Source organism: Ipomoea nil, unplaced genomic scaffold (genome assembly GCF_001879475.1).
Source record: "Ipomoea nil cultivar Tokyo-kokei standard unplaced genomic scaffold, Asagao_1.1 scaffold2921, whole genome shotgun sequence".
Taxonomy (NCBI): Eukaryota; Viridiplantae; Streptophyta; class Magnoliopsida; order Solanales; family Convolvulaceae; genus Ipomoea; species Ipomoea nil.
The window spans coordinates 1,971,449-1,996,254 of record NW_017619349.1 but is presented as its reverse complement, the minus strand read 5'-3'; the positions used below and the strand labels follow the sequence as shown (position 1 = coordinate 1,996,254).

Sequence of the window (24,806 nt, the reverse complement as noted above, 5' to 3'; positions counted from 1 at the left end):
TTATACCGAATAAAATATTTAACAATATAATTTGAGATGAGTAATTTTATTAATTATGTTGTAGAAATTAAATTAAACATTGAAAAGTCAGCTCTATAACTCTATTGCTAATATGCAATATTGTTCATGCACGGGTCCCTCCTAATCTATCCCATCTGAAGTGCCATTTGAGTCATCATACTGAAAATAATCATCAAATACTATTCCTTAAGCAATTTCAAATTTCGTCAACAAAACCTTCTTTAAATAATTACAATATTGGCATTATCACAAACTTTTCCTTATTATTGTATAGTAACACTGTTCAATTCAACCTCTTGCCTTTCATATGGCAGCAGGGAACAAAACGTAATGATATTTTGATAAATAATTTAAAATTTTAAAATGCATTTTACAATGCTGTATGGTGCATTTTGGAACACTATAGAATATATTTACATATTATATTGCGGTTGTATGAAAAAATATTCAATTCTTCTATGAGTGTCCACCTATTTATATATATATTATATTGCGGTCATGTAGTGATATATGGATTTAATTAACTAGTCATTTCAACGACTAAAAATAAGAGGCATATGAGTCATATATGGAGCTTTTGCAATGGATGAATATAAAGTCACTAAATAAACAATCAACACATTGCATGGACGTTATAAATTCTCTTACTTGCATGCATCATGCCCAGAAACTACTACTGTTACCTTTAATTTGTGCACTGTTGAATACCTTGAATGTGGTCCACTTCTATGCCCTTGACAAATTATACCATGTACCAATCTAAAATAATATTCAGATTATGTATATTTCGTTAATAAATTATGAACTTATAAATAAATTAAAGACACATAATATGTTAAGTGCAGTACAAAATTTATTAATTACAGATACAATATGTTAATTGCATATACATAATTAAGTGTTGTAAGTACATATTTCCTCTTTCACATTTTACATGTCTTGTTTACTATTAATGGGTCAAATCAATACTTTCTTCTTTACTTTTTTTTTTTTTATAAATATTTTTAAATTTAATATTTTGTGTTTAATTTCTAAATATTTAAATTTTATATACTAATATTAAACTTAACATTATGCAAAATTGAATTAAAAATAACTCCAGTCAAACTTCATTAACATATATAACTAAACACATATTATGTACATGCATTTAATAAATTATGTACCTGCAGTTATCATATTATATGTGTCTTCAATTTATTATCTAAAACACATAACATGTGAACTCCTCCCAAAATGTTGAATCCCCAACCCTAAAGGCCTCCCACACTCCGACTTGACAGAGCATTTCGGAAAATGTAAATCACGGTGACTCAATGGCTCAACATACAGTGCCAAATGCCGATGCGTATAAGAGATCTGCCCACTTTAGACATAATTTCCAAGCTGACGTCGAGGTTCAAATCTTGGTTCTTCCTCAAATACCGTCTACTGAACCAGTTAAATCTGTGCAAGCATATAATATGTGAACTACAGAATGTTATTTTGGACTAGAATCCACAATGTGGACCATAGTCAATGGTATAACTCAATTGTGTGCCCTTCTCCTCCTATATAATCTCACCTGCAGGCCACTTCTCATGTCATGCTCCTCTATCTGAGAGCTAGAAAAACCTGTATGTCTCTTCTTCTTCTTCTTCTTCTTCTTCACTAAAATATAACCCACCATGATTCCATCTGAAACCATGGGAATCACCTATCTTTCTGCAGAAAACTCTTCCCATCTCCCTCTTGATATCACTTTCATGCACAACACTTTCCACTTCTCCAGATTCTTAACCTGCAATAACTTACCTAATAACTTTCACACATCTCTCCACCCTGCCGTCCCGGAGCTCGCCCAAAATCCGTCGTGTTTCGGCAATAACTCAACCTCAGACGAATCATCGGACAAAACCCAACTTAGGATCATGAACGAGAGGCGGCAGAGGAGGATGATATCCAACAGAGAGTCGGCGCGGCGGTCGAGGATGAGGAAACAGAGGCACCTGGACGAGCTGTGGTCGCAGGTGGTTCGCCTTCGGTCGGAGAATCACGGCCTGCTGGACAAGCTAAACCAGGCGTCGGAGCGGCACGACAAGGCGGTGCAGGAGAATGCGCGCCTCAAGGAGGAAGCCGCCGACCTCCGCCGCATGCTCGCGGAGGCGCAGCTCCCAGCTGGCTGGCCGGACTTTCAATAAATAATTTTGAAGCGAGCGAGCGGAGCTGTTTTTTGTACGTTTACCTTAGTATTTTCCGATGAATGCCGGCCATATGAGATGCTGTGTTTTTGTTCACCTGACAACAACCATGAATTGAGATGGGAATGTTCAATAACAAATGGTTTTTGACTATAATGATTTTTCTTCATTTAGTCTGACTTTTTATGCTTAATTATGTTGATTAGTCTTAAATGATTTTTTATACTTAATTGGTTCTGGACCCATTTTACCTAATTGAGTCATTTTGTCTAGGTTGGTTGTTAGAATCAAAGACGGAGAAAAACACGGCAGTTAAGGATTAAATTGGATAAAACTATTAGCACATTAGGTAAAACCGTCGATGACGAAATCAGGATGTCCAGCCTCTATTGGCTGTTAGAATCAATGACTAAATTGAGAGAAAAAATATTATAATTGAGCACTAAATTGGATAAAATTATTATATATAGTCTATGATTAAATTAGGACATTAGGTAAAATCATTATAATCGATGACTAAATTAGGATGCTCGGTCTCAGTTGGTTGTTAGAATCAATGACTAAATGGAGAAAAAAATACTATAATTAATGAGTAAATTGGGTAAAATTACTACAGTTGATGATTAAATTAGGTAAAATCATTATAGTTGGTTTGATAACTAAATTGGATACTAATGAGAAAAAACTTACCAAGTTATATTCTAACACAAGACACAATTGGATAAAATTATCTTAGTTCATAATCCAATTAAAACCAAAAAGTCATATAGAGCTTAATTAAAAAAATCACTATAATCAAACACTAAATTGAATATTAATTAACTATAGATAGTTAAATTCTATGCATAAAAAATTTCCAAACACTCTTGTCGCCGCATAATTCTATCTGCAGCTGTACAAATTAAAATTGTGAAAGTGAAATTGTTAATAATATAATCTTAGTGGTCGGGGTCCATATATGCCAGAGAAATCAAGAAACTTCATGATTGTTTCAATTCACTTCAAAATCCCATTAAGACCAATTGTGGGATGATCAAGTGGATCAAAATGAAATGTCCAAAATAAAATACTCCCTATAATACAAATATGAGTTAATCCCACTTTCATTTATTTAATATTCAGTCATCTACTTTTGACAAATTTAGAGCAACCACAATAGTAATTTTTGTTTAGTTTTTAGGGTAAATTTAATTGAAGTGGACGAAAGAGAGTGAGGAGAGAGAAAAGCTGAGAGCCTCCTACAAATAGTGATTTATGGTCTCTGAAATGGGCCCACCAAAATTGAAAAGCATCCGTTTTGTCCTTGTGTGAGGCGCAACACAGCACCCGGTTAGGCTCATTACTCTAGCTTTTTTTTTTTTTTTTTCCCGATAGACATTTTTTTTTTTTTGTCTTTTTCCTTCTTCTCTTTCCCTCATCTCTCTCCTAATTGACACCTCAAAAACCACAAAATAATCATTGCTATTGAGGTTGCAGTATGTAATCTACTTTAAATATTGTTTCAAATTCAATTTTAAAATGTCTAAAATATTCCTACACTATAAATATTTCATCAGAAAATAAATTAAATTGAAAGGTTTAATATTTTGTACTCTCTTCCATCCCTTTGTCCTATTATATATGGTTCCAGTAATAAGGTTTGAATCAAGTTATTTACTATTAAATTTTTTTTTTTTTGTAATATTTGGTTTAGTTTAAATACATAAAATTTATATATTTAGAAAAAAAAAAACAAATTAAATTTTTTTTTTTTGAAAATAAATTTAAGGGCAAATTGTAATTTATGGCCATCACAAATATGTCAATTATCAATGTCACCTCTGAATTACCAGTGGTGTCAATGTTGCCCCTCAATTTTTAAAACGTGACATATATTGCCCCTCCCCTAATAGGAAGAAGGAGAAAAATTGTTGTCGACGGAAGGAGAACAAGCGAATAGAGGAAAATTGAGGAAAAAAATGTGATAAATTGAATAAGAAAGACGACGGGTAACCACATTTACATCACTAATAATTCAGGGGAGGGGCAATATATGTCACGTTTTGAAAATTGAGGGGCAACATTTACACCAATAATAATTCAGGGGTAACATTAATAATTGGCATATTTGTGAGGGGCATAAATTACAATTTTCCCTAAATTTAATTTTTTTAAAAATATTAAAAGATAATCAAAGAAAATTTTTTATTTGAGCAATTAATAATAAACAATAACATACACATGTGAAATGAAATTGAGGAAGTCTATGCCAACACACTCTCACATGTGTGGACTTGATATTTTTGAAACGTTCCATTCCAACTAAAAATTTAAAACAGTAAGAGTATACATTTCATATTTTATATATTTTATACTCAACACAAATTCCATTCTTTTACATACATACATGTGATAATGTCTCAAATATTTTAGACCCAATGTATAATGTTGTATGAGTATAGAATAAGCATGTTAAAATTAAAAATCATTGACTACATACCAATGGGCAATGACTAATGTTGTGACTTGTGAGTATAGATTAAACATGTTAAAATTAAAAATCATTGACTATATATACCTAAACATATCATGATTATGTCCAAGAGAATAAAAAATAAATAAAAAATTAACTCTTGGAAAAATCAAATCCATTGCACACTATATATATGCACTATATTATCCATTTCCAAACTTGTAAAATAACCAGGTTAGAAGAAGATGAAAAGTAATAGAAAATGTAAGTGGTTCTGTTCTGTGAGCTCACTTCAAGGGGTCACTCTAAAAGTCTTTTTTTCAGTGTGAGAGGATGGGGTCCGAAACTGATGACTAATCGAGCGACTCGCGATTTACCTATTCTAGTACCATTGGACAGAAGTTTTGAGGGTTTAAAATTAATTTAGTGTAAGCTATGAAAGCTAATGTATTCTAAAAAAATCAAGTGGTCCTGAATGAATCTAATAAGGTCAGCAACAAGGCTGCTTTGAACAGTAAAGATAGCACAAACAAGAAGACAAATGGAGGTGGATATGCTGTTGATAGTGGCTCATAATTCAAAGAGCTTCTATAAACATTTGAAAAGGCAACCCACTATAAGATCCAGCAACTGTGCTTTAACATTTAGTGAGCAGGGCATCACCCATCAGCTCTCCAGGGCACATCCTAGAATATGTATACTTTCCGGATTGGATATATCATTCCACAAATATATACATACATTATTCAATTCCTATCACCACCTTGATATGATATTATCTTTCCATACAGTAGAATTCATTGCTGAAAAATGCCAATTACCCACCACTTTTTACTATCACTCAAAAAAAAAAAACAAATTAGTGAACTTTTTAACTTTTCATATATACCATCTCAGGAGTAGTCAAAAATTGATTACTATTTTCAATCACTTTTAATGATGGTTAACCAAATAACGTGTTTTATAAAGGTCAGGATCTTAGAACTTCAAGATGAGATTTACAACTGCAAATAGGAAATTTTGAATGTAATGGATTACTATACTCGGTGTAAATTAATACTCTAGGAGATGAGATCTGATCGCGTTAAGACCTCTTCTAATTTGTAAGTGTAGTCTTAGATATACATGTGATCTCATTAATTAAATTAGGAAGGACATGAAGAAGATCACCTTTCCTAACAGGTCTTAATGAAGATTTTAACAACATCGAGTCTGGTGTTTTAGTACCCTTGATCCCATACAAGATGTTGACAAATTTTTTTGGCATGAATCTCAAACTGGGCATATGAATTTAGGAAGTGTTGGATATAATAGTAACGAGGCGATGAGTGTCAATGCTAGTCAGGAGAATTTGATAAAACCCATGAGTCAAGAAGTTCAATTTTATTGATCTGTAATAGCAGGTCACTAGCGTTCCAGCTAGCTCTGGCCACTAAATCAACCACCCACTACTGACAAACGGTGGCTGGTTGTCTTTGAAGAAGGGTGAGTAACGGGTAGTCATCGTCTTTTTCGATAGAGAAGGTGACCAGTATGTCACTTTTTTCACCAAAGAAGGCGATCGACGAGGTGTCGCTGATTGTCAATAAGTGCCAATGCTAGTCAATCGCTAATAATGATTGTCGAAATTAGTTGGAGTCTCATCGAAGTACTAGTAACATGCTATTACAAGTCAATATATAATTGATTTTTGGACTTCAATGTATGAAAATAACATGTTAATCTTAATTATAAATTTTAAAAATTTAAGAGTTTAATTGACTTTTTGTATAAAGTTCAGATGCTTATCTGACTTTTTTTTTTTTAATAAATCGTAACAAAATACAAATAATACAAATGTTTGGTATTTTCCAAATAAGCCCTCTCCTTTATGATGGCACGTCATATAGACATGAAATACGTTTTGGTTGGACCGCTTGATGAGGCTTTCAGTAAGCCGATTATGTGCCCACCTTACCAAGACGTTTCTGCAACTCTCCGTCGCCTTCCCAGCCTCCACCGCCACCTTCTATATATGACAATTTAATGGAGGAAAATGTAGACAAGACCCAATTTTCAGATTAAGATTTCATTCATATTTTGAGAAGGAAAAACATAGACATATACAGAGACTCAGAGAGTAGTGTAGTGAAGATGTTGATGGGAATAAGCTTGCATTGCTTGATGGACTTTGTGGTTGCTGGGTTCTCTCTCATGATTGGGTTAGGAATTTTCGCCTTCGTTGCTTCAATTCTCTGCTCTTCTGCTTTCTTCCAAAATGCAAAGGAGCTTTCTTGATTCTCCCTTACCCTATGGCCCCAAAATGGATTTTACCCAGGTATCTCTTTCGTTTTTGGTTAATTCATGTGATTCTTATGGGGTATTTGTTTCTGGGCTTAGGCAATTACTATTTCTTTCTGCAATTTTCTTGAAAATTTTGTTGCAGATTAACTATTTTGTTTGGCTTCTCTACGTTTTCTCGTGTGGGTTATTCATGCTTCTTTGTGAGATATTGCTTCCCTTGTTTCATAGTTTCTTTTTGTTCCTGCAATTTGACTGCAAATATTTTTCTGGTAGCTGAGAACTTTAGATGGAGTTTGGGTAAAATGGGGAGTAGATGTATTGTTACACCCTTAGGTGAAGCAAGTCAAGGCAAACTTGTTGAGCATATAGCCATTAATGATCCAACTATCAGCTTAGGCTTTTAGTTGAGATGGAGCACGTGCTTCAATTAAACTATGTCTTACCAATTCACTTGCAATTACACATGGAGAAAATTCTGCTTCAATTGCATATCATTTTTGAACTCTTTCCATAGTCATTGGCAGAGTTGTACTAGGCCCTCATAGGTCGAGGGGATTTCAGCCCTAGGTGGCTTTTAGTTGGCCTGCCGACTAGGCACCCAACTCGGCCAAATGGTTTTTTCTTTAATTCCCTCGTATGTGTGTTGTCGCTCCTCTTTCATATTCCTCTAGTCAGGTACTCAAGGAACAATCTAACATATGTAGTTGACTAGTTTAGGGAATTATAACAGTCTAACAGCTCACATTGGCCCAGGTGCCAGACTAGCGCCCATCACCTTCTGCAACATTGGTCGTTTTTATGGTCAATATGTACAAAGAGAAGTGTTAATAACGCCTGTCTAATTGCTGGTTGTTAGGTTGTAAAATGAGATATGGCCGGAGGGGTGTATAGGATCAATAACCTTGAACTCTTGCCATTTCACCAAGCACAAATAACATTTGTCCCCAACTCCAAACTTGATTGTGACCCTGATGTTGTTCTATTTTCCTAGCGATAGCGTCTATAGTTCTTCTTACGGTTTGAATTCATCGATATTAACCACCATGCTTGCCATGGATACCTTCTGCATTTGATTTATATGAATGTCGATGATTTAGTATGCATCAGTCACAAACCTGGACTCAGGGCTGCATTGTAATTTGTCTTGCAGGCTAGCAAAACATATATAGCGAAAACCCGAAAAAAAGAAAGATGGAAAACAAGAAAATCGAGCTGAATAATGGAATCTTGAAGGGCGCGGTGTATAGTAGCTTCAATAAGCAAGCTCTAGAGATATGAAGCTGTGTAAGTAGTTTGTATGGTTCCTTTGTGAAAGACATTTTCTTTGCAGTTGATGAGTTAGGAATTAAACATGAAATGGATTGCTAACATTTTTAATAGTGTTAAAATCAGGAATGATCCTTTATTCCCCTGACTGACTATTGATCTTTATCAATTTTTATTCTTGACTTTCAATATGACTTTAAATGGTCTCGTGACTATTAATTTTATTCCATATTTGGTTCTTCAGTTAAATATCTATTTAATAAACATTAAATTTAAAAATAATAATGTAAAAATTAGTATGTTGTTGAGATGGACAAATTGAGTTATCATTAAATTTAATGTTTATAAAAATGATATTTAACTAGATGCTCAAATTTGAAAAAAAATAATAGTTAATGAACTGTTTATGATTGAATTGAAAATTGATGACGAAAATTGGTAAAGATCAATAGTCAAATGATCATTTATGATCCAATTGAAAATTAAAATATAAAAATTGATAGTGACAATATATCAAACTCGTGACTTTTAACTTTTAAGTACGATAATTATATTTTATCTACTTGACAATTCTTTTTGAGAGACTATTCTTTTCTCTCTTTTTTTTTTTTTTTTTTTTTTTAATAATGTTTAGATGATCTTAGTTTGACTTAACTAATCCTAAGAATCACAAAATTCTGATTTTAAAATAACTGCAGAAATAAATTGCAAATCGTCCAATCAACCCTAAAATAGACCTTAATTTTTATGGGCATACAAAGGATTCATTCTATTGGTACTTATTAAATAAGGTTGTTGTCATATGTGCGAAGCATTTAAAAACTACATATAATCAAAAACAACAAAACAAAATTAAAGGCAACTCAATTATTTTCTGCAATAGAAACAGACATGCATGTGAACAAAGGTATTTCATTTTGTATGAACTAGTCTAGGTGGCATGGTCAGGCCGTCACCGTGTCTGCCATATAATATACAGAGAGAGAATAATTATTTAGATGAATAATTCTTTAAGAGATGTGTCTTCATACTATATAATAGTTGGCTATAATAATATCTTTTTAAATGTAATTTATACATGAATATGAAATACTAAAACTTTGTACACATATAATGGCCTTTGGTAAAAAAAATTAACCTATAGGTCAATTTTGGCTTATTTGACCACTATTAATTGTTTGATTTAGTTAAATATGAATATAAATGTTTGGTTAATTAGTTTTTTTGCAACTCCAAACGGCTAAAATTCAAAAAGCTACTCCAAACAACTTTTTCAATTAGCTTTTTGAGAAAAGAAATTATACCAAACAGCTATAAGCTAAAAGCTAATTTACCAAACATTTTTCTACAATCAGTTAATGTTATTAACTATTTATACCCTCTAATTAACACAATCAGCTAACAACTATCAGCCATTTTACCAAACAGGGCCAAATGTCTATCTTAGGATCAAACGCTTGCCACTACGTCATATTCCTAATACCAAAGACACATTTTTGTTTTTTTATACGGTCACATTTTTAGAGGTAAGGTGTTGCACTTGGCCCTTCAACCTATTTTTATTCTTACTGGGACTCGAACTCATAACTTGACTCTAATACTACTTGTTACGACCAATCACCTATTACTACGTTAATAGTTATAGCTCGTGATTTGGTATTGAACTTGGCCCTTTACCATTTGAGTAGTATATTGATTAGTTTTCTAACATAACATGAAGAAGCCCACTTCTTCACCATTTTCCACACCTAACAACATTCCACCAACCATCCATTTTTTGTTTCCATTCACTTTTAAATGTGGGGCATATAATCAAATAATTGTATAACTAATCAATATACTACTCCATATAATTTATGTTTTTATTAATTAAGTCAATTCAGACTGCTATGTCCAATATTAGTTAATATTAATTTAGATTCATTTTTTTTTCTCTATTTAGTTATTCATTTTTAGTAGCATGGTAATTGAAATCAAATTTGAAGAAAACATCATACATATGCGAATGAGGGGCTTAGATTAAAAAAAAAAAAAAAAAGGGTTAAATTCCAGCTATTGTCCATTGATCTAATCCCAATTAATAGTACGTCCAGAATGCAGAAAAAATGCAGTAGCATTATGGTTATTTTGTATAAGTTCATATGGTCTTTGTCTCTGATGGCATATTTTTCTTTCTTCGAGTGAACATTTTTTCTTATTCAATTGCTTTTTTTTTTTTGTTCGAGTGCATATGTTTGGTCTTAGTGCATAGTTTCTTCCTTTAAGTGCACACTTTTGACCTTTGAGTATACAATTATGAGTCAATTCAGACTGCTATGTCCAAAATTGGCCTATAAGCCAATTTTTTACCAAATAGGACCTATATCTTTTATACTCTTTTCAATAATGTATAACTAAATTTTGAATGAAATTTGTGTGATTTACAAATGATTTGTAAAGATAATTACTTTAATAATATTTAAGTTGAATAACTTTTTTTTTTCTCTCCACTCTCCTTCATATATGACTTGACAAAAACATAAAAAAATAATAATAATAATAATAATAATAATAACAAAAAAAAAAAAAAAAACTTCCAATTGACGAGGATGCTGGTTTCTGTCATGCATTCCTATCAGTTTCGTCATTCTCCCTCTTCTGCAGGTGTGGGGATATAAAATAATTATATAAATACTTAATATTAAATCAATATATACAATAATAAGTTTTAATTTAATTAAGTCAATTCAGACATTCAGACTGCTATAGTCCAATTTTAAATAAATTAAACTTAGATTTAATCTAGTTATTCATTTTTAGTAGCAACTGAAATCAAATCAAATTAAACTCAGTCTTATACAATTTTTATTTTTGCTAGCATTTTTTTGGCAAATTTGTCACAAATATTTTTTTTAGTGACGTTTACTTTTCATGTATGATTTACAGATTATTATTAAGAAGTCTGATTTATCTAGTATACACCCTCCCATAATAACTATTATTTTTTCTACTCACCAAAAAATAATATATGATACAACTTACAAAATATAGTTATATTAAAAATTTCTCATTGTATTCTACCTCTTATCTATATTCAACTTGTCACTGTTATCCACCTTAACAATCGTCATGCATTCCTACTCCCTCTTCTAAGTTCTACTAATGCACACATTAATTTGGTCTTGACAAACAATACCAACTTTTTAACTAATCTTTTTTTTTTTTTTTTGGGAGAAACGGTTAAATAGACTCTTGCACTTTAATCAATAAGTCAATTAGACTCTTAAAATTTTAAAGATTACAATTAAGTCCTTAAATATATTATTTTAGAGCATTGATGTCCAGAAATAAATTGGCCGGTGACCTGTAATTACAGGTCACTAGAGCTCCGACGAACCTCCGACCATATTCCAACTAAAAACACTAGCAAAACGATCGCCAGTGTCGGTTGATCGCCTTCTCCTGCGAAGGAGAAGGCAGAGACCAAATGGTTTGGTCTACCTTATCCTTTGCTGGAGAAGGCAACCAGTTTGGTCTCCTTCTCTCGTGACTGGAGAAGGTGATGACCAACTAGCATCCCGGAGACGATTGCGGACCCCTTCGTCTCTGGCAAGTTATGGAGGTTTTTTTTTTTTTTTTTCTTAATTTTAAAATAATTATTTTATTTAAAATTATTAAAATATAATTTTAAAAAATATTTTAAATAAAGAAATCGACACGTCAGCATATTAACATGTAAATAAGTTATTTAGGTTAAATTGCATGAATTTGCGTTGTTCAATAACTCAATTACAGAGTATACTTTTTTAAATTCAGTGACTTAATTGTAGTCCGGTGTATAGGTAGATGAACTATTTGACTCTTATTCCAAAAAATTATTATTGTGTACATAGTACCTTAAACAAAGGTAGGTACGGACACCAACCGCCAAGAAACGAGCAGCTCTTCGCTGAATCGCTGTAGTGGAGAAGGCCGAGAAGCTGTACTAATTTGACTTGACTACCTATATAAGGAGAAGAAGAAGATACGCCCCTCCCCTCATCTCTCTCAACGCTCTCCACCTTTTCAACTCCAAACATTTTCAACTATTAGGTGAGTCAATTTTCGTCTCCGCGTATGCACCAGTGTTCATACACAAGAAGAAAATTCCCTTGTTTTCAGTATTTATATACAAATTGATCTTGATTTTGTTATACCCAAATCTTTAATATTTCTGGGATTCATTTATTTTACTTTGATTTCATATTCTGAGCACTTTTTAGCAAGTTTTGGAAGCGATTATAGGTAATAGTTTAGGTTTTCTTGTTCCAGATTGTTCTGTTGATTCTCTCATCTTTGATCTATGATCATCGGGGTTGCTAGATTGGAAGCAATCAAGTGTGTGATTACATAAATGTATATTTTTTTGGGTATAACTCAATTTGAACTTTTTACTGTGATATTTGATGGATTTCTTTTGTTGGTTTCTGAAGCCCTTTTCTATCTGCTTTGTTTGATCAATATTGTTACTTTCCAATTCTTCTTCCCAATTTTTATTTTCTTTTTAATGTTTTTGTTCTCCTTTGTTTTTGATTTGTTTGGATCTGAAATCTACTCACATTAAATTGCAAATCCTCCTTTCTATGCTTACCTGATCTATTGCACATACTTCATTTCACTCTTATAGTATCTGATTGGTAAAAGTTCATAATTATTATAGACTTTATCCTAAGAGTTGCAGGCATATGTGGATGTGAAATGAGGGTTCTGGGTTCTGGGAAAAAAGAGTTGTTAGATATGTTGAAGTTTCATTGCCCCAAATTTTCCTGCATCTTGCAAACTTTAAAATTAAAGCCTTATTTTTCCCGATTACAGGAAGAACAGTATGGCGACCCCAACACGAATTGGTCTTGCTGGGCTTGCTGTAATGGGGCAAAATCTCGCTCTTAACATAGCCGAGAAAGGATTCCCTATATCGGTCTACAACAGATCCACTTCGAAAGTCGATGAGACCGTTGAACGGGCTAAAGCGGAAGGAGGGCTCCCTCTGTATGGTTTTCATGATCCCGAGTCCTTTGTTCTCTCCATCCAAAAGCCCCGTGTCATTATCATTCTTGTTAAGGCCGGTGCACCGGTGGATCAAACCATCAAGACCCTTTCCGCTTATATGGAGAAAGGAGATTGTATTATCGACGGTGGGAATGAGTGGTACGAGAACACCGAGAGGAGGGCGAAAGAAGCGGCGGAGAAGGGCTTGCTTTATCTCGGAATGGGAGTCTCGGGCGGTGAAGAAGGTGCTAGGAGAGGACCTTCGCTAATGCCTGGCGGTTCTTTCGAAGCGTACAAGTATATTGAAGACATACTAGTGAAAGTGGCGGCTCAAGTTGACAGTGGCCCGTGTGTTACTTACATTGGCGAGGGAGGTTCGGGTAACTTCGTTAAGATGGTTCACAACGGGATTGAATACGGGGATATGCAATTGATTGCGGAGGCGTACGATGTGCTGAAATCCGTGGGGAAGCTCTCTAATGCAGAGTTGCACGAAGTGTTCTCGGAGTGGAACAAAGGGGAGCTCCTAAGCTTTTTGATCGAAATCACGGCTGATATATTCGGAATCAAGGATGACAAGGCCGAGGGGTATTTGGTCGACAAGGTTCTCGACAAAACCGGGATGAAGGGTACCGGGAAATGGACGGTTCAGCAAGCCGCGGATCTCTCAGTCGCCGCCCCGACAATAGCTTCGTCATTGGACTCGAGGTTCCTCAGTGGATTGAAGGACGAGAGAGTCGAAGCCGCCAATTTATTTAAATCCGGTGGCATTGACAATACCATTGACAACAACAACGTTGTTGACAAGAAACAACTAATCGATGATGTTCGGAAGGCGCTTTACGCGTCCAAAATCTGCAGCTATGCACAGGGAATGAACTTGATTCGTGCAAAGAGTATCGAACAAGGGTGGGGGTTGAAGCTCGGGGAGCTAGCGAGAATCTGGAAGGGCGGGTGCATAATTCGCGCTATATTTTTGGATCGTATCAAGCAGGCTTATGACAGAAACCCGGAACTCGCTAACCTACTCGTGGACGAAGAGTTTGCGAAGGAGATAATCGAACGGCAGTCCGCTTGGCGAAGAGTTGTGTGCCTCGCTATCAGCTCGGGTATTAGCACTCCCGGTATGTCTTCGAGTTTAGCTTATTTCGACACTTATAGGAGGGAAAGATTGCCCGCGAATTTGGTTCAAGCTCAGAGGGATTACTTTGGTGCCCACACTTATGAGAGAATTGACATGCCAGGCTCCTTCCATACTGAGTGGTTCAAGATTGCCCAACAATCTAAGATATAATATGGGATTTTCTTAAACTTTGTGTTGAACTCTTTGTTTTTGTACTGAATAATAAGGATTCATTGTGGCTGGAAATGTTAACTTGGAATCTTCCAACCAGACCCTCTTTAATATTTTTGGTATATTTGCATTTTGTCCAAGTTTGTTTTGTTTTGTTTTGTTTTTATGAAGTATTTGTAAACCAGACCACTTTCTTTTTCTCAATACAATAAAATCAATCAGACCACCTTTCCTCAAATCAAACTTTATTTCCCATTTGTTTTGTTGTATGGCCTTTCTGATGGATGTTTTTCTAGCCAGTCTTAATATGCTAACTGTAGATACAATTTCCCGTAGATATCTTAATATGTTAATTGTAGACATAATTCTTAATATGTTAATTGTACATTTCATAATCTGAATGTTATTTTGGACCAGGTCCACAATACAAGGTGTACCTTGGTTCATGGTATAATTTGCCTCGAATCTATAGCTCTATCTGCCTGTGCTTTGCTCTTTGTGCCATGATCACTGGGGCAAATTATTTTGTGGACCCGAGTTCACCTTGCTCGGGTCCAAAATATATAATTTACCTTTTAAAAATTCACAATTTGTGATGACCATGTATTGTATTCACAAATTTTCAAACTTTAGAAATACAATTTATATGAGTTAATACCAATTTGGTCCCTCGACTATTAGGATTTCACCAATTTGGTCATTGACTACCAAAGTTGCTCAATTTAGTCCCTAACTATGCAATTTTTACTTAAAAGGGTCGAATATTAGGATTTTGCCACTTTGATCATCAACTACAAAAGTTGCTCAATTAGTCCCTAACTATGCAATGTTTACCTTAAATGGTCCTCGACTATAAAATTTCACCACTTTGATCCTCGACTATTAGGATTTTACCACTTTGGTCCTCGACTATTATGATTTCACCACTTTAGTCCTCAACTCTCCAAAAAGGTCACCAAATCCACACTAAACTTACATTTCAGGTTAACATTAGCATAGTTTGGGACTAAATTGAACAATTTTAATAGTCGATGACCAAAGTTTCACCCATAGGGTACATTTAGATAGCGATTGTGAACTTTCTCGTAAATTAAAGATTTCGATTCCGAATCACCTGTTTACGGTTCCAGAAATGATAAATCGAAAATATCATTTCTGATTTGAATAGCCGGTTTAAACTTTTTTTTTTTTTCTTAAAAATCAAACATTTCTATTTTTTATTTTATTTTATTTGGTTCAGAACCAAAACCGACAATTTCGATTCTAGATTTTAATAAACTAGAATCAAAACTTTTTGGATTCTGATTCAATTGCTACAATGTCCAGTTCCATGGTTATCCCTACTAAAGATTTTGGGAGAACAATTATTTTTTTAAAAAAGAAAAATTACACTTTTCGTCTCTAAGTTATAGTGTTGTAGAATTTGTTCATATTTGTTGGTTGTGATTGTTTTCCATCCCTAACCTATAATTGACGTTACAAATTTTGTTATTTGAATAACAGGTCTTACTCACTTTTTGTCCTTAAGCTATATTAACGTTGCAAAATTTGTTCCAAATGTCTTGTTACTAAATGGACAAAATTTGCAATGTCAATTACTCGTATAACTTAGCGACAAAAAATGAATACGACAAACAATTAGAGACGAATTTTACAATTATCCTATAATTTAGGAACAAAAAATAGAATGAAAAATAAAGATTTAGATGTAAAGATGAGAAAGTTGAGGGGTCCATAAGAAATTAGCCCCAAAAAATTCCACTCCCAAACTACATTATATTAAAATCAGCTCCGACTCCGAAGAGGGTTTTAGAGTATTTGCTGAGAAGTGAGAGAGGAACGAGGAAGACAACAATGGAGGGTGCATCGTACCAGAGGTTCCCAAAGATAAAAATCCGGGAAGTGAAGGACGACTACATGAAGTTTGAGCTTCGCGACACCGACGCTAGCGTGGCCAACGCGCTTCGGCGCGTGATGATCGCCGAGGTGCCCACCATCGCCATCGACCTCGTCGAAATCGAGTGCAACTCCACCGTCCTCAACGACGAGTTCATCGCCCACCGCCTCGGCCTCATCCCCCTCACCAGCGAGCGCGCTATGAGCATGCGCTTCTCGCGTGACTGCGACGCCTGCGACGGCGACGGCCAGTGCGAGTATTGCTCCGTCGAGTTCTACCTCCGCGTCAAGTGCATCACTGACCAAACCCTAGATGTCACCAGCAAGGACCTCCTCAGCTCCGACCACACCGTCGTTCCCGTCGATTACTCTGATCCTTCGTCCGGCTTCGGTAATTCCGAGTCTAAGTAAGACTTCTCTCTTTCTCAGGAATGAAAAACGATAATATGTTCCATTCATTTTCATACTTCAATTTGTCATTTCGATTGATCATAAGGTTTTTGTTATACCATTTAAATATAGATTAGTGTTGTGAGAATTTAAGAATGCACCGATTAGAACAATAATTCTGAGAAGAATTTTATTATTGATTCAATTTACAAAGTACAGAAAGAGTTGTATTTATAAGAATACAAAGATTTTTCCTAGTAATGATAAAATGTAGATTCACCATAACATGGAGAGGGAGAAGGAATGCTTGTGTGATTAGAATACGGAGTTTTAATAGCACCAATTGGTGATTTTGTGTCATTTGGCTTCAAACTAGCTAAGGTGTTTATGAGGAGAAGGGCGGCATGATGAATCAGATTATATATATGACACTGAACAAAATGCATTCTGAAAGGGGATTAAGAGCAGTGCTCTAGTTTGAAGCCTTGTTCTTGAAGGGATTTATTTACATAAGGGCTGGGACTGAGAAGAAACAACTATGCAAAACTTTACAGAAGCTAGGAGTAAGAAAGATAAGGAAAAAGTGAATAAATCTTTAAATCATTTTTCATAATTCAATAGGTATTGCTGTCACAATGGTATTCCACAATTCAGAACAAAACACAAGTACACATTTCTGAAAAAGGAATTCTATTAGCTGATCATTACAACTAGCAGGTCATGAGATTCATTGATATAGAATTTGCAGGCTTGGGAGTGGCTTACTTAATTTTTTTGTCACTAGTCAGAGGGTAATACGCCAGCTATAATGGTTCACAAAAGAAACATATTCCAGACATGGTAGTGGCTTACCTAATTTTCTCGCTGGAACGATGGGAAATGTGATGGAATTTTAGGGGTTTTTATAGGTAAACAGAAAAATGTGTGATATGGAAGCTATTTAATACCGTTCTAGGGATGTGAATGGTTGTCACTTGTCAGTGGTCATAAAAGTGATAGGAGAGAAGAAAATGGAAGAGAGTACATAAGTATTATAAAGCTTTACAAGTCTTATAAATTTAGATTTCTAATTATAAGAAAATGGAAGGGTGAATTTGTATTAAACCAGGATATTTTCAAAGCATATCTTGACCTCTTCTATGCAAAGGATGTCTAATGTCCTACACTAAACTGTGAAGAATCTGTCTATTAAGAGAAATAGAGCATCAAATAGAATGGGAAGACTTTTAAACATCATAAAAGAAACCCATGGATAAATCAGAATCAATAGATCTTGATGTTCATAGCCATTTATTATTTGTTTTTGTATTTTAAATTGCAGGTAAGACATTGTGTTAAAGTAATAATCAGTTGTGTTGAAAGTCCCATAATATTATGAAAACTATTACATTGTTATAGGGGGATAATTATTGTTAAGCTACGCCGTGGACAAGAGTTGAGGCTCAGAGCAATTGCACGGAAAGGAATTGGCAAGGATCATGCAAAGTGGTCACCTGCAGCAACTGTGACATTTATGTATGAGCCAGAAATCTATATCAATGAAGACATGATGGACACATTGACACTTGAGGAAAAAAGAAGTATTGTTGACAGCAGTCCCACCAAAGTGTTTGACATCGACCCTGTTACCCAACAGGTTTGCTGAATTTGTTCTTTTAGTTTCACTATTGTTATAAGTGCTGTGTTCCTTGGTGAGTTATGGTATTGATATCTGGATGTATGTATGAGGTTTCAGATTATTTCCCAACTATGCTTCCCGGTACCAGAATTTTGAAATACTTTTCTTTGAAGACATAATCATTCATCTAACACAATCTTCTTGTCTTCTATGGTTGAATTCCAGTCAAGCATATTGGATCAGGGGGTATAGGGGGGTTGCATAGTGGGAAAAGAGTGGAAAAGCCTACAGAACTTCAGTAGTCTAGCTGGATCATTATTACTGATAGCTGTTCTGTGAGGCTTAGCTTTTAACTTGGAACCTGGATGATGTTTCTGCTTTGATTAAGTATTAGCTTCTGATGCATCCATAGTGGGGTTTTTCATCTTAAGTAGGAATGACATACGTTTATATTCTGTCTGGTATGATTTCTTAGGGAAAATGGCTAGAAAGCAAAAAGAACTCGTAGGGGAAAGGGTTGAATTCAGGGATTGCTCAAAGTACTAAAATATGATTGGAAATGCTGATAGGTGCTATTAATTAAGGGAAATGGGTGGATGAGTTGAATTGTATTTTGCAACTCTCAATTACAATCTTCAACTCTGATGCCTCAAAATATGAAATAAATTACAATGAAATAATTGAAAACTCAGAAAGAACATTTAAGGTAGTAAGAGTGTGCCTGAGTTTTATTTTACTTTTTGCATAACAATAGTAACGAATTATGGTCAATTAGATTTTAAAATAACAACTTACATGGAATGCTTTTGTTTGGTTTGATAACAACATGAATATAAAAAGTGGGGAAAGATCAGGCTTTTCTATCTGCTGGGAACTTGAAAGTAATTTTTCAAGGGGAATTTGATAGATTTGTTATCAGAAGTGTTGTGGTGAACTGGAACTATTGATAAAGGAATAGACTGAAATGTGTGTAGAACTACCATTCATATAGGACTTGTAGAATTCTAAATAGATGTTGACACCATTTTCTGGATGGTTCAAATTGATTTTTTTTACCAGAGGCTTTCCATCCTTTAACTTAATGATTATGGAAATAGTACTCTGCCTAAGTTCATCATCTTTATTTTTGTACTTCAACTTGCAGATTGTTGTGGTTGATGCTGAGGCATACACCTACGACGATGAGGTGCTCAAGAAAATTGCGTCTATGGACAAACCCGGGCTTATAGAAATCCATGCCAAGGAAGATAGCTTCATCTTCACAGTCGAATCCACGGGTGCAATCAAAGCTTCTCAGCTCTTCCTCAATGCAATCGATGTTTTGAAGCGGAAGTTAGACGCAGTGCGCCTGTCAGAGGATACGGTGGAAGCAGATGACCAATTTGGAGAGTTGGGTGCACACATGCGAGGGGGTTAATTGCAACCCGAGCCTGATCAACTCCTGTGCTCTGTACTTTGTTATGACAGTTGACCTTAACTTTTCTATTTCTTATGAGTGTAGTATGTTGGATGTTAGACTAATAACTTGTCCTTCTTCTCTACCTGTGCTTTAGATTTAATCATGAAACTGGTGACCAAAGTGTGTTTGTTTTGCCAGTGCATATTCTTGTTTCTCAAGGAAATGGACAAAACACTAACTTGTTTGATCCGGCCTCTCTTTCTTGAAGAAGTTGCATTCCAAAGCCAAATCACTACTTTTTATGCTTACTCCGACCAAGAATCTTTACAAGTCTGAATAATTTATAATTTACTTATTTTTCATCCAACTTCAAATAAGGTTAACTTTTTAAAAGAAAAATGACATTTTTGAAATTTGAATCCCACATTGCCACCTGCAGTCATAATTTTTAAGTCAGGCAACGAACCAACTACTCCTGGAGGTGAGAATAACCTTAGTCAAACTTCATTAATCACCTTAGTCAAACTTCATTAATCAGACATATACACTGAGACTTTTTAAGTCAGGCAACGAACCAACTACGCTATGTCCTGGAGGTGAGAATAACCTTAGTCAAACTTCATCACCTTAGTCAAACTTCATTAATCACCTTAGTCAAACTTCATTAATCAGACATATACACTGAGACTTTTTAAGTCAGGCAACGAACCAACTACGCTATGTCCTGGAGGTGAGAATAACCTTAGTCAAACTTCATTAATCAGACATATACACTGAGACGGAAGGAGTATAATTATTGAATACGGGTTAGTTCATGGTACGTACATACACTAAATTATAAATAAACAAATAGTTTGAAGGAGCTTGCATGCCCAAATTTAAGTCTTGCGTGTAATTAAAGTGTACATGCATATGCATATAGTAAGAAGCACAAGCCTTTAGATTTGGTTCTCTTTTATTGTTTTATATATTTGGTAAATTTTAGTTTGAGGGATCTCACCAACCATAGCCTGTATTAGTTACATCTTCTCTTGACTACAAACATCTATATCGATCTTCACCCAATACTGCACTCAAAACACTCGTATAACACTTAAGTTTTTACAATCATATCAAACATCCTAGCTAGCTTCTTTTAGTTGTCAAAATCTACCATGTATATATATGATGATGATGAAGTTTGTTCTATCTCAACCATATATGTAATAACAAACACACATACACTTTCTCTAGCTTGAATTGGGTGCCTCAAAACCTGGCTAAAAATGGCTTCTTTGTGGTCTACACTATCTTCATGGTTTGGATCAAAAAATTGCAAGATTTTGCAGGTGCATATGGTTTTGTTTGTTAGTGTGGTTTGTGGTGGATTATTGGAGACGGCGAGCAAGAGCAACACAAATTTAACGTTGGATTACTACAAGTCGACGTGCCCTTCCGTGCTGGGGATAGTGAGGAAAGAAATGGAGTGTGCTGTGCTCTCTGATCCTCGAAATGCAGCCTTCATTTTAAGGTTGCATTTCCATGACTGCTTTGTTCAGGTCTACTCTGCTACCCTCCCTTACCCCCTGTGTGTTAGGATCACGTTCTCACCACTATGTCAAAAGCTATAGCTATTAGCGAATGTATAACTTTATTTCCTTATTATATCTCTATATTTTGGAGAGGCAGGATGCTGGTTTTGGCCCTTCAGGCTTCAGGCGCCTATCAAGCATGCTGACATTTTTTTTGGTTTGGTTTGGGTGTTAGGGTTGCGATGGGTCGGTTTTGTTGGATGATACAATCACATTGAAGGGAGAAAAGAAAGCTCCTCAAAACAAACATTCATTGAATGGGTTCAAAATCATTGATAGAATCAAGAACTGGGTTGAATCTGAATGCCCTGGAATTGTTTCTTGTGCCGATATTCTCACTATTGCTGCTAGGGATGCAGTTCTTCTGGTAATCATATTAGGATTCATCATATATCAATACTCACTATAAGTTTAATTTTTCACATGTTGTGTATATATGAGCCAAGAAACAATTAACAAATAACTTGAATAATGTATATCATATGTTGAATAGTAGGTTTTTGGTGGGTGCAGGTTGGTGGACCATATTGGGATGTTCCATTGGGAAGAAAAGACTCAAAAAGTGGTGGATATGAACTTGTTGAAACAAACATGCCCACTGCAGATGAAACCTTTCTCTCCATTATTTCTAAGTTTCTTTCTCAAGGCCTTTCTGTCACTGACATGGTTGCTCTTTCAGGTAATTTAAGTACTAAAAGATGAGTCAGTTTAGATGGTTAAGTATTTATATGTTATACTATAGGTCAAGATAGATATTGAACTCACTATTTCAAAATCATGATGTTTGTTTTAATTTTTCGTACGTGCTCCATCTCAACTAAAAGTTTAATCTGATAGTTAAATTGCACATTAATGGTTACAAGTCTCTTTTTTTATCGGGTGATACCAAATTAAATCATGTGCTCCATCTCAACTAAAAGCCTAAGCCAGTGTTGCAAAAATTCTGCCTAGACACCGATTAATCGGCGCCTAGGCGCTAGGCGCTGGCCGGCCACCTAGCGTATCACCATAATCGGTGGTCTAGGCGGCTGACGGGCTAAGCGGCCGACTAGGCCTCCTATGCGTCGACTAGGCCTCCTAGGCACCGACTAGACCGCCTAGGCACCAACTAGGTCGCCTAGTCGGCCGAATAGCTATTGTTCCCTTCTTTTTTAAATGTGTTATTTCGCTCAAAACGATATTATTTTGAGCGAAATAACCCTAAATTGTTCAAACTCTAGATGCTTTTTAGGTTAATATTTAATATTTTTGTATTAACTGTTAAAATATTAAATAGTTTATAATTATCAAGTTTTAGAAATTAAAAAAAATTAAAAGAATATTTTAAAAATATAAAATAATATAAAAATACACGGAGGCCTAGGCGCCGAGTAAACCCCGCCTAGGTGTCTAAGGCGCTAAGCGCCCCTAGAGCGCCCGATGAGCGATTTTTTCAACCATAGCCTTGATAGTTGGATTGCACATTTATAGTTATATGCTCAACCGCCCCTAGCTGGTTCATAATTAGGTTGATTTGACACACACAAAATTTGGCATATATGCAGGTGCCCATACAATTGGGAAGGCAAGATGTGTGAATTTCAGAAGAAGAATATACGGAGATTTTGCAATAACATCATCACCACTAAACCCAATCTCCCAAGTATACTTAAACAACTTAAAATCCATATGCCCTCCAATCGAAGGGGAAAACAACAATGAAACCGCCATGGATTATCTCACTCCACACCTCTTCGACAACTCCTACTACCACACACTCCTTAGAGGGGAGGGCCTTCTCAACTCCGACCAAAACCTGTACTCGAGCCTTCTCGCCATTGAAGAAACCAGAGAGCTTGTGGAGAAGTATGCTGCAAATCCCATTGCATTTTTCCAGCAATTCGCGGAATCCATGGTGAAAATGGGAAACATCACCAACCCTGAAGCTCATGTTAATGGAGAAGTTAGGAAGACTTGTAGGTTCGTTAATGCATAAGAAATTCGACGGTGGAAATTCTGGATTACACGCAAAAGAAATTAAAGATGGAAGTTATAACACATGCATGAATGCAGGCTTATTTTTATAAATTTTTTAAAACTATATATATACATGTGCAATGGAAGCCAACTTGAAATTTGAATTTGTTCATTGTCACTCAAGAACATCTTCCAGCTCAATGTATTTTGGTTAATTAACTTACAAATACAAAATAATTTATAGCGAAGTTTGAGGGGTTTACAAGGACTATACATTTAATTTAACATCATGAAATCTATAAACATTTATTCCTACCAGTGGGTTATAATATTGTATACTTTATAAAGTTGTACATTGTGATTTGACAGAGATATATAAGAAGAAAGTACAACTTGTAAAATATAAAGTACAACTTTATAAAATATATACACTATAAGGTATTGTTTATTGAGTTTTCGTTAATACACGAACTCTAACAAAACCCATGACGGGTATTATATATTTTACTTAAACTCAAGTATAAATTATTTAAACTTGTTTTAAAAAGATAAACTACATGAAATTATGGATGTCAATCTTAGTCTGAAAAATTTTAGCTTGATAAAAGATAGCCCGATGACTCAAACAAGTTATATGACTAATATAATAGTACCACACTTCCTAAACATTATATATAGTACCACACTTCCTAAATTAATGCGAATATAATATTAGAATGACTAATTATTTTCCTAGATACTGAATGAAATGAAGACAGGCCTTTTCGTGCGGCCATACGAATTGCTCCATTAGGTATGCACAAATGCACCACAAAAATGCAACACATGCTGGTGCATTTCTGAAGACATTGCAGTGTATTCTTGCATACTTAATGGTGACTGACCACACGTCTGCATGAAAAGGTCTGTTCGCATGAGAACCAGACCCTATATATAAAAACACACAAATTTTAAAAAGAAATTATTATTGGTAGTATGTAATCTATCTATATATATATAAAAGTAAAATCCTCCTAACAAATTTTCCCCCCAAAACTTTTGTAGTAAAACATATTTGGTAAGTAAATGTCAAATGGAAAATAAATAATAATAATAATAATAATAATAATAATAATAATAATAATAATAATAATAATAATAATAATAATAATGTTATTACCTTAAATAAATAAATTATTATATTTTTCCTTAAATAAATAAATTATTATACTTTCCTTTTGAATTAGTATTTTCTACCTATAAATACAATGACTTCTTCAATCAAAGAATCTCAGACTCATCTCTCTGCTTTCTTTTTGTATGAATTTTCTACATTTTCTAACTATATTCTCACGTACTTCAATATGTTTTGCAGTTTATATCATCTGGTATGAGTTTGAAGATACTTAAGAAGGCTTTGCTTCAACAAAAGGAAATTGAGGAGGAAGAGCATTTGTAACAGAACTCTGTTGGTTTAGTTTTTATGGAAGATTG

At 34.7% G+C, this 24,806-nt stretch overlaps 4 protein-coding genes and 1 long non-coding RNA gene across 8 annotated transcripts; all 5 read left to right on the top strand.

Moving 5' to 3' along the window:
• Positions 1 to 1,599: 1,599 nt before the first annotated feature.
• Positions 1,600 to 2,365, top strand: LOC109160864 (basic leucine zipper 8-like). Its single transcript, XM_019309109.1, has 2 exons — positions 1,600 to 2,263; positions 2,303 to 2,365. The coding sequence occupies exon 1, from the start codon at positions 1,689 to 1,691 to the stop codon at positions 2,199 to 2,201; it is 513 nt and encodes a 170-aa protein (XP_019164654.1). The 5' UTR covers positions 1,600 to 1,688; the 3' UTR covers positions 2,202 to 2,263; positions 2,303 to 2,365.
• Positions 2,366 to 6,531: 4,166 nt separating this feature from the next.
• On the top strand, positions 6,532 to 8,315 carry LOC109160853. The gene is made up of 2 exons (XR_002050818.1): positions 6,532 to 6,970; positions 8,087 to 8,315. It is a non-coding gene; the product is annotated as an uncharacterized LOC109160853 (long non-coding RNA).
• Positions 8,316 to 12,167: 3,852 nt separating this feature from the next.
• On the top strand, positions 12,168 to 14,741 carry LOC109161081 (6-phosphogluconate dehydrogenase, decarboxylating 1). 4 transcript variants are annotated; one of them, XM_019309407.1, is made up of 2 exons: positions 12,168 to 12,273; positions 13,036 to 14,741. In XM_019309407.1, exon 2 carries the CDS (start codon positions 13,046 to 13,048, stop codon positions 14,501 to 14,503), a length of 1,458 nt encoding a protein of 485 aa, XP_019164952.1. In that variant the 5' UTR covers positions 12,168 to 12,273; positions 13,036 to 13,045; the 3' UTR covers positions 14,504 to 14,741. The 4 variants fall into 4 exon arrangements, with proteins under 4 accessions (XP_019164952.1, XP_019164953.1, XP_019164954.1 ...); XM_019309408.1 differs by having other exon boundaries at positions 12,237 to 12,458; positions 13,027 to 14,741; XM_019309409.1 differs by lacking the exon at positions 12,168 to 12,273 and adding an exon at positions 12,359 to 12,471 and having other exon boundaries at positions 13,040 to 14,741.
• A 1,554-nt stretch (positions 14,742 to 16,295) lies between these two features.
• Positions 16,296 to 20,112, top strand: LOC109161155 (DNA-directed RNA polymerases II, IV and V subunit 3-like). The gene is made up of 3 exons (XM_019309506.1): positions 16,296 to 16,806; positions 18,188 to 18,425; positions 19,552 to 20,112. Exons 1-3 carry the CDS (start codon positions 16,358 to 16,360, stop codon positions 19,822 to 19,824), a joined length of 960 nt encoding a protein of 319 aa, XP_019165051.1. The 5' UTR covers positions 16,296 to 16,357; the 3' UTR covers positions 19,825 to 20,112.
• Positions 20,113 to 20,997: 885 nt separating this feature from the next.
• Positions 20,998 to 23,414, top strand: LOC109160854 (peroxidase 11-like). The gene is made up of 4 exons (XM_019309099.1): positions 20,998 to 21,344; positions 21,553 to 21,744; positions 21,891 to 22,056; positions 22,922 to 23,414. Exons 1-4 carry the CDS (start codon positions 21,072 to 21,074, stop codon positions 23,350 to 23,352), a joined length of 1,062 nt encoding a protein of 353 aa, XP_019164644.1. The 5' UTR covers positions 20,998 to 21,071; the 3' UTR covers positions 23,353 to 23,414.
• Positions 23,415 to 24,806: the final 1,392 nt, after the last annotated feature.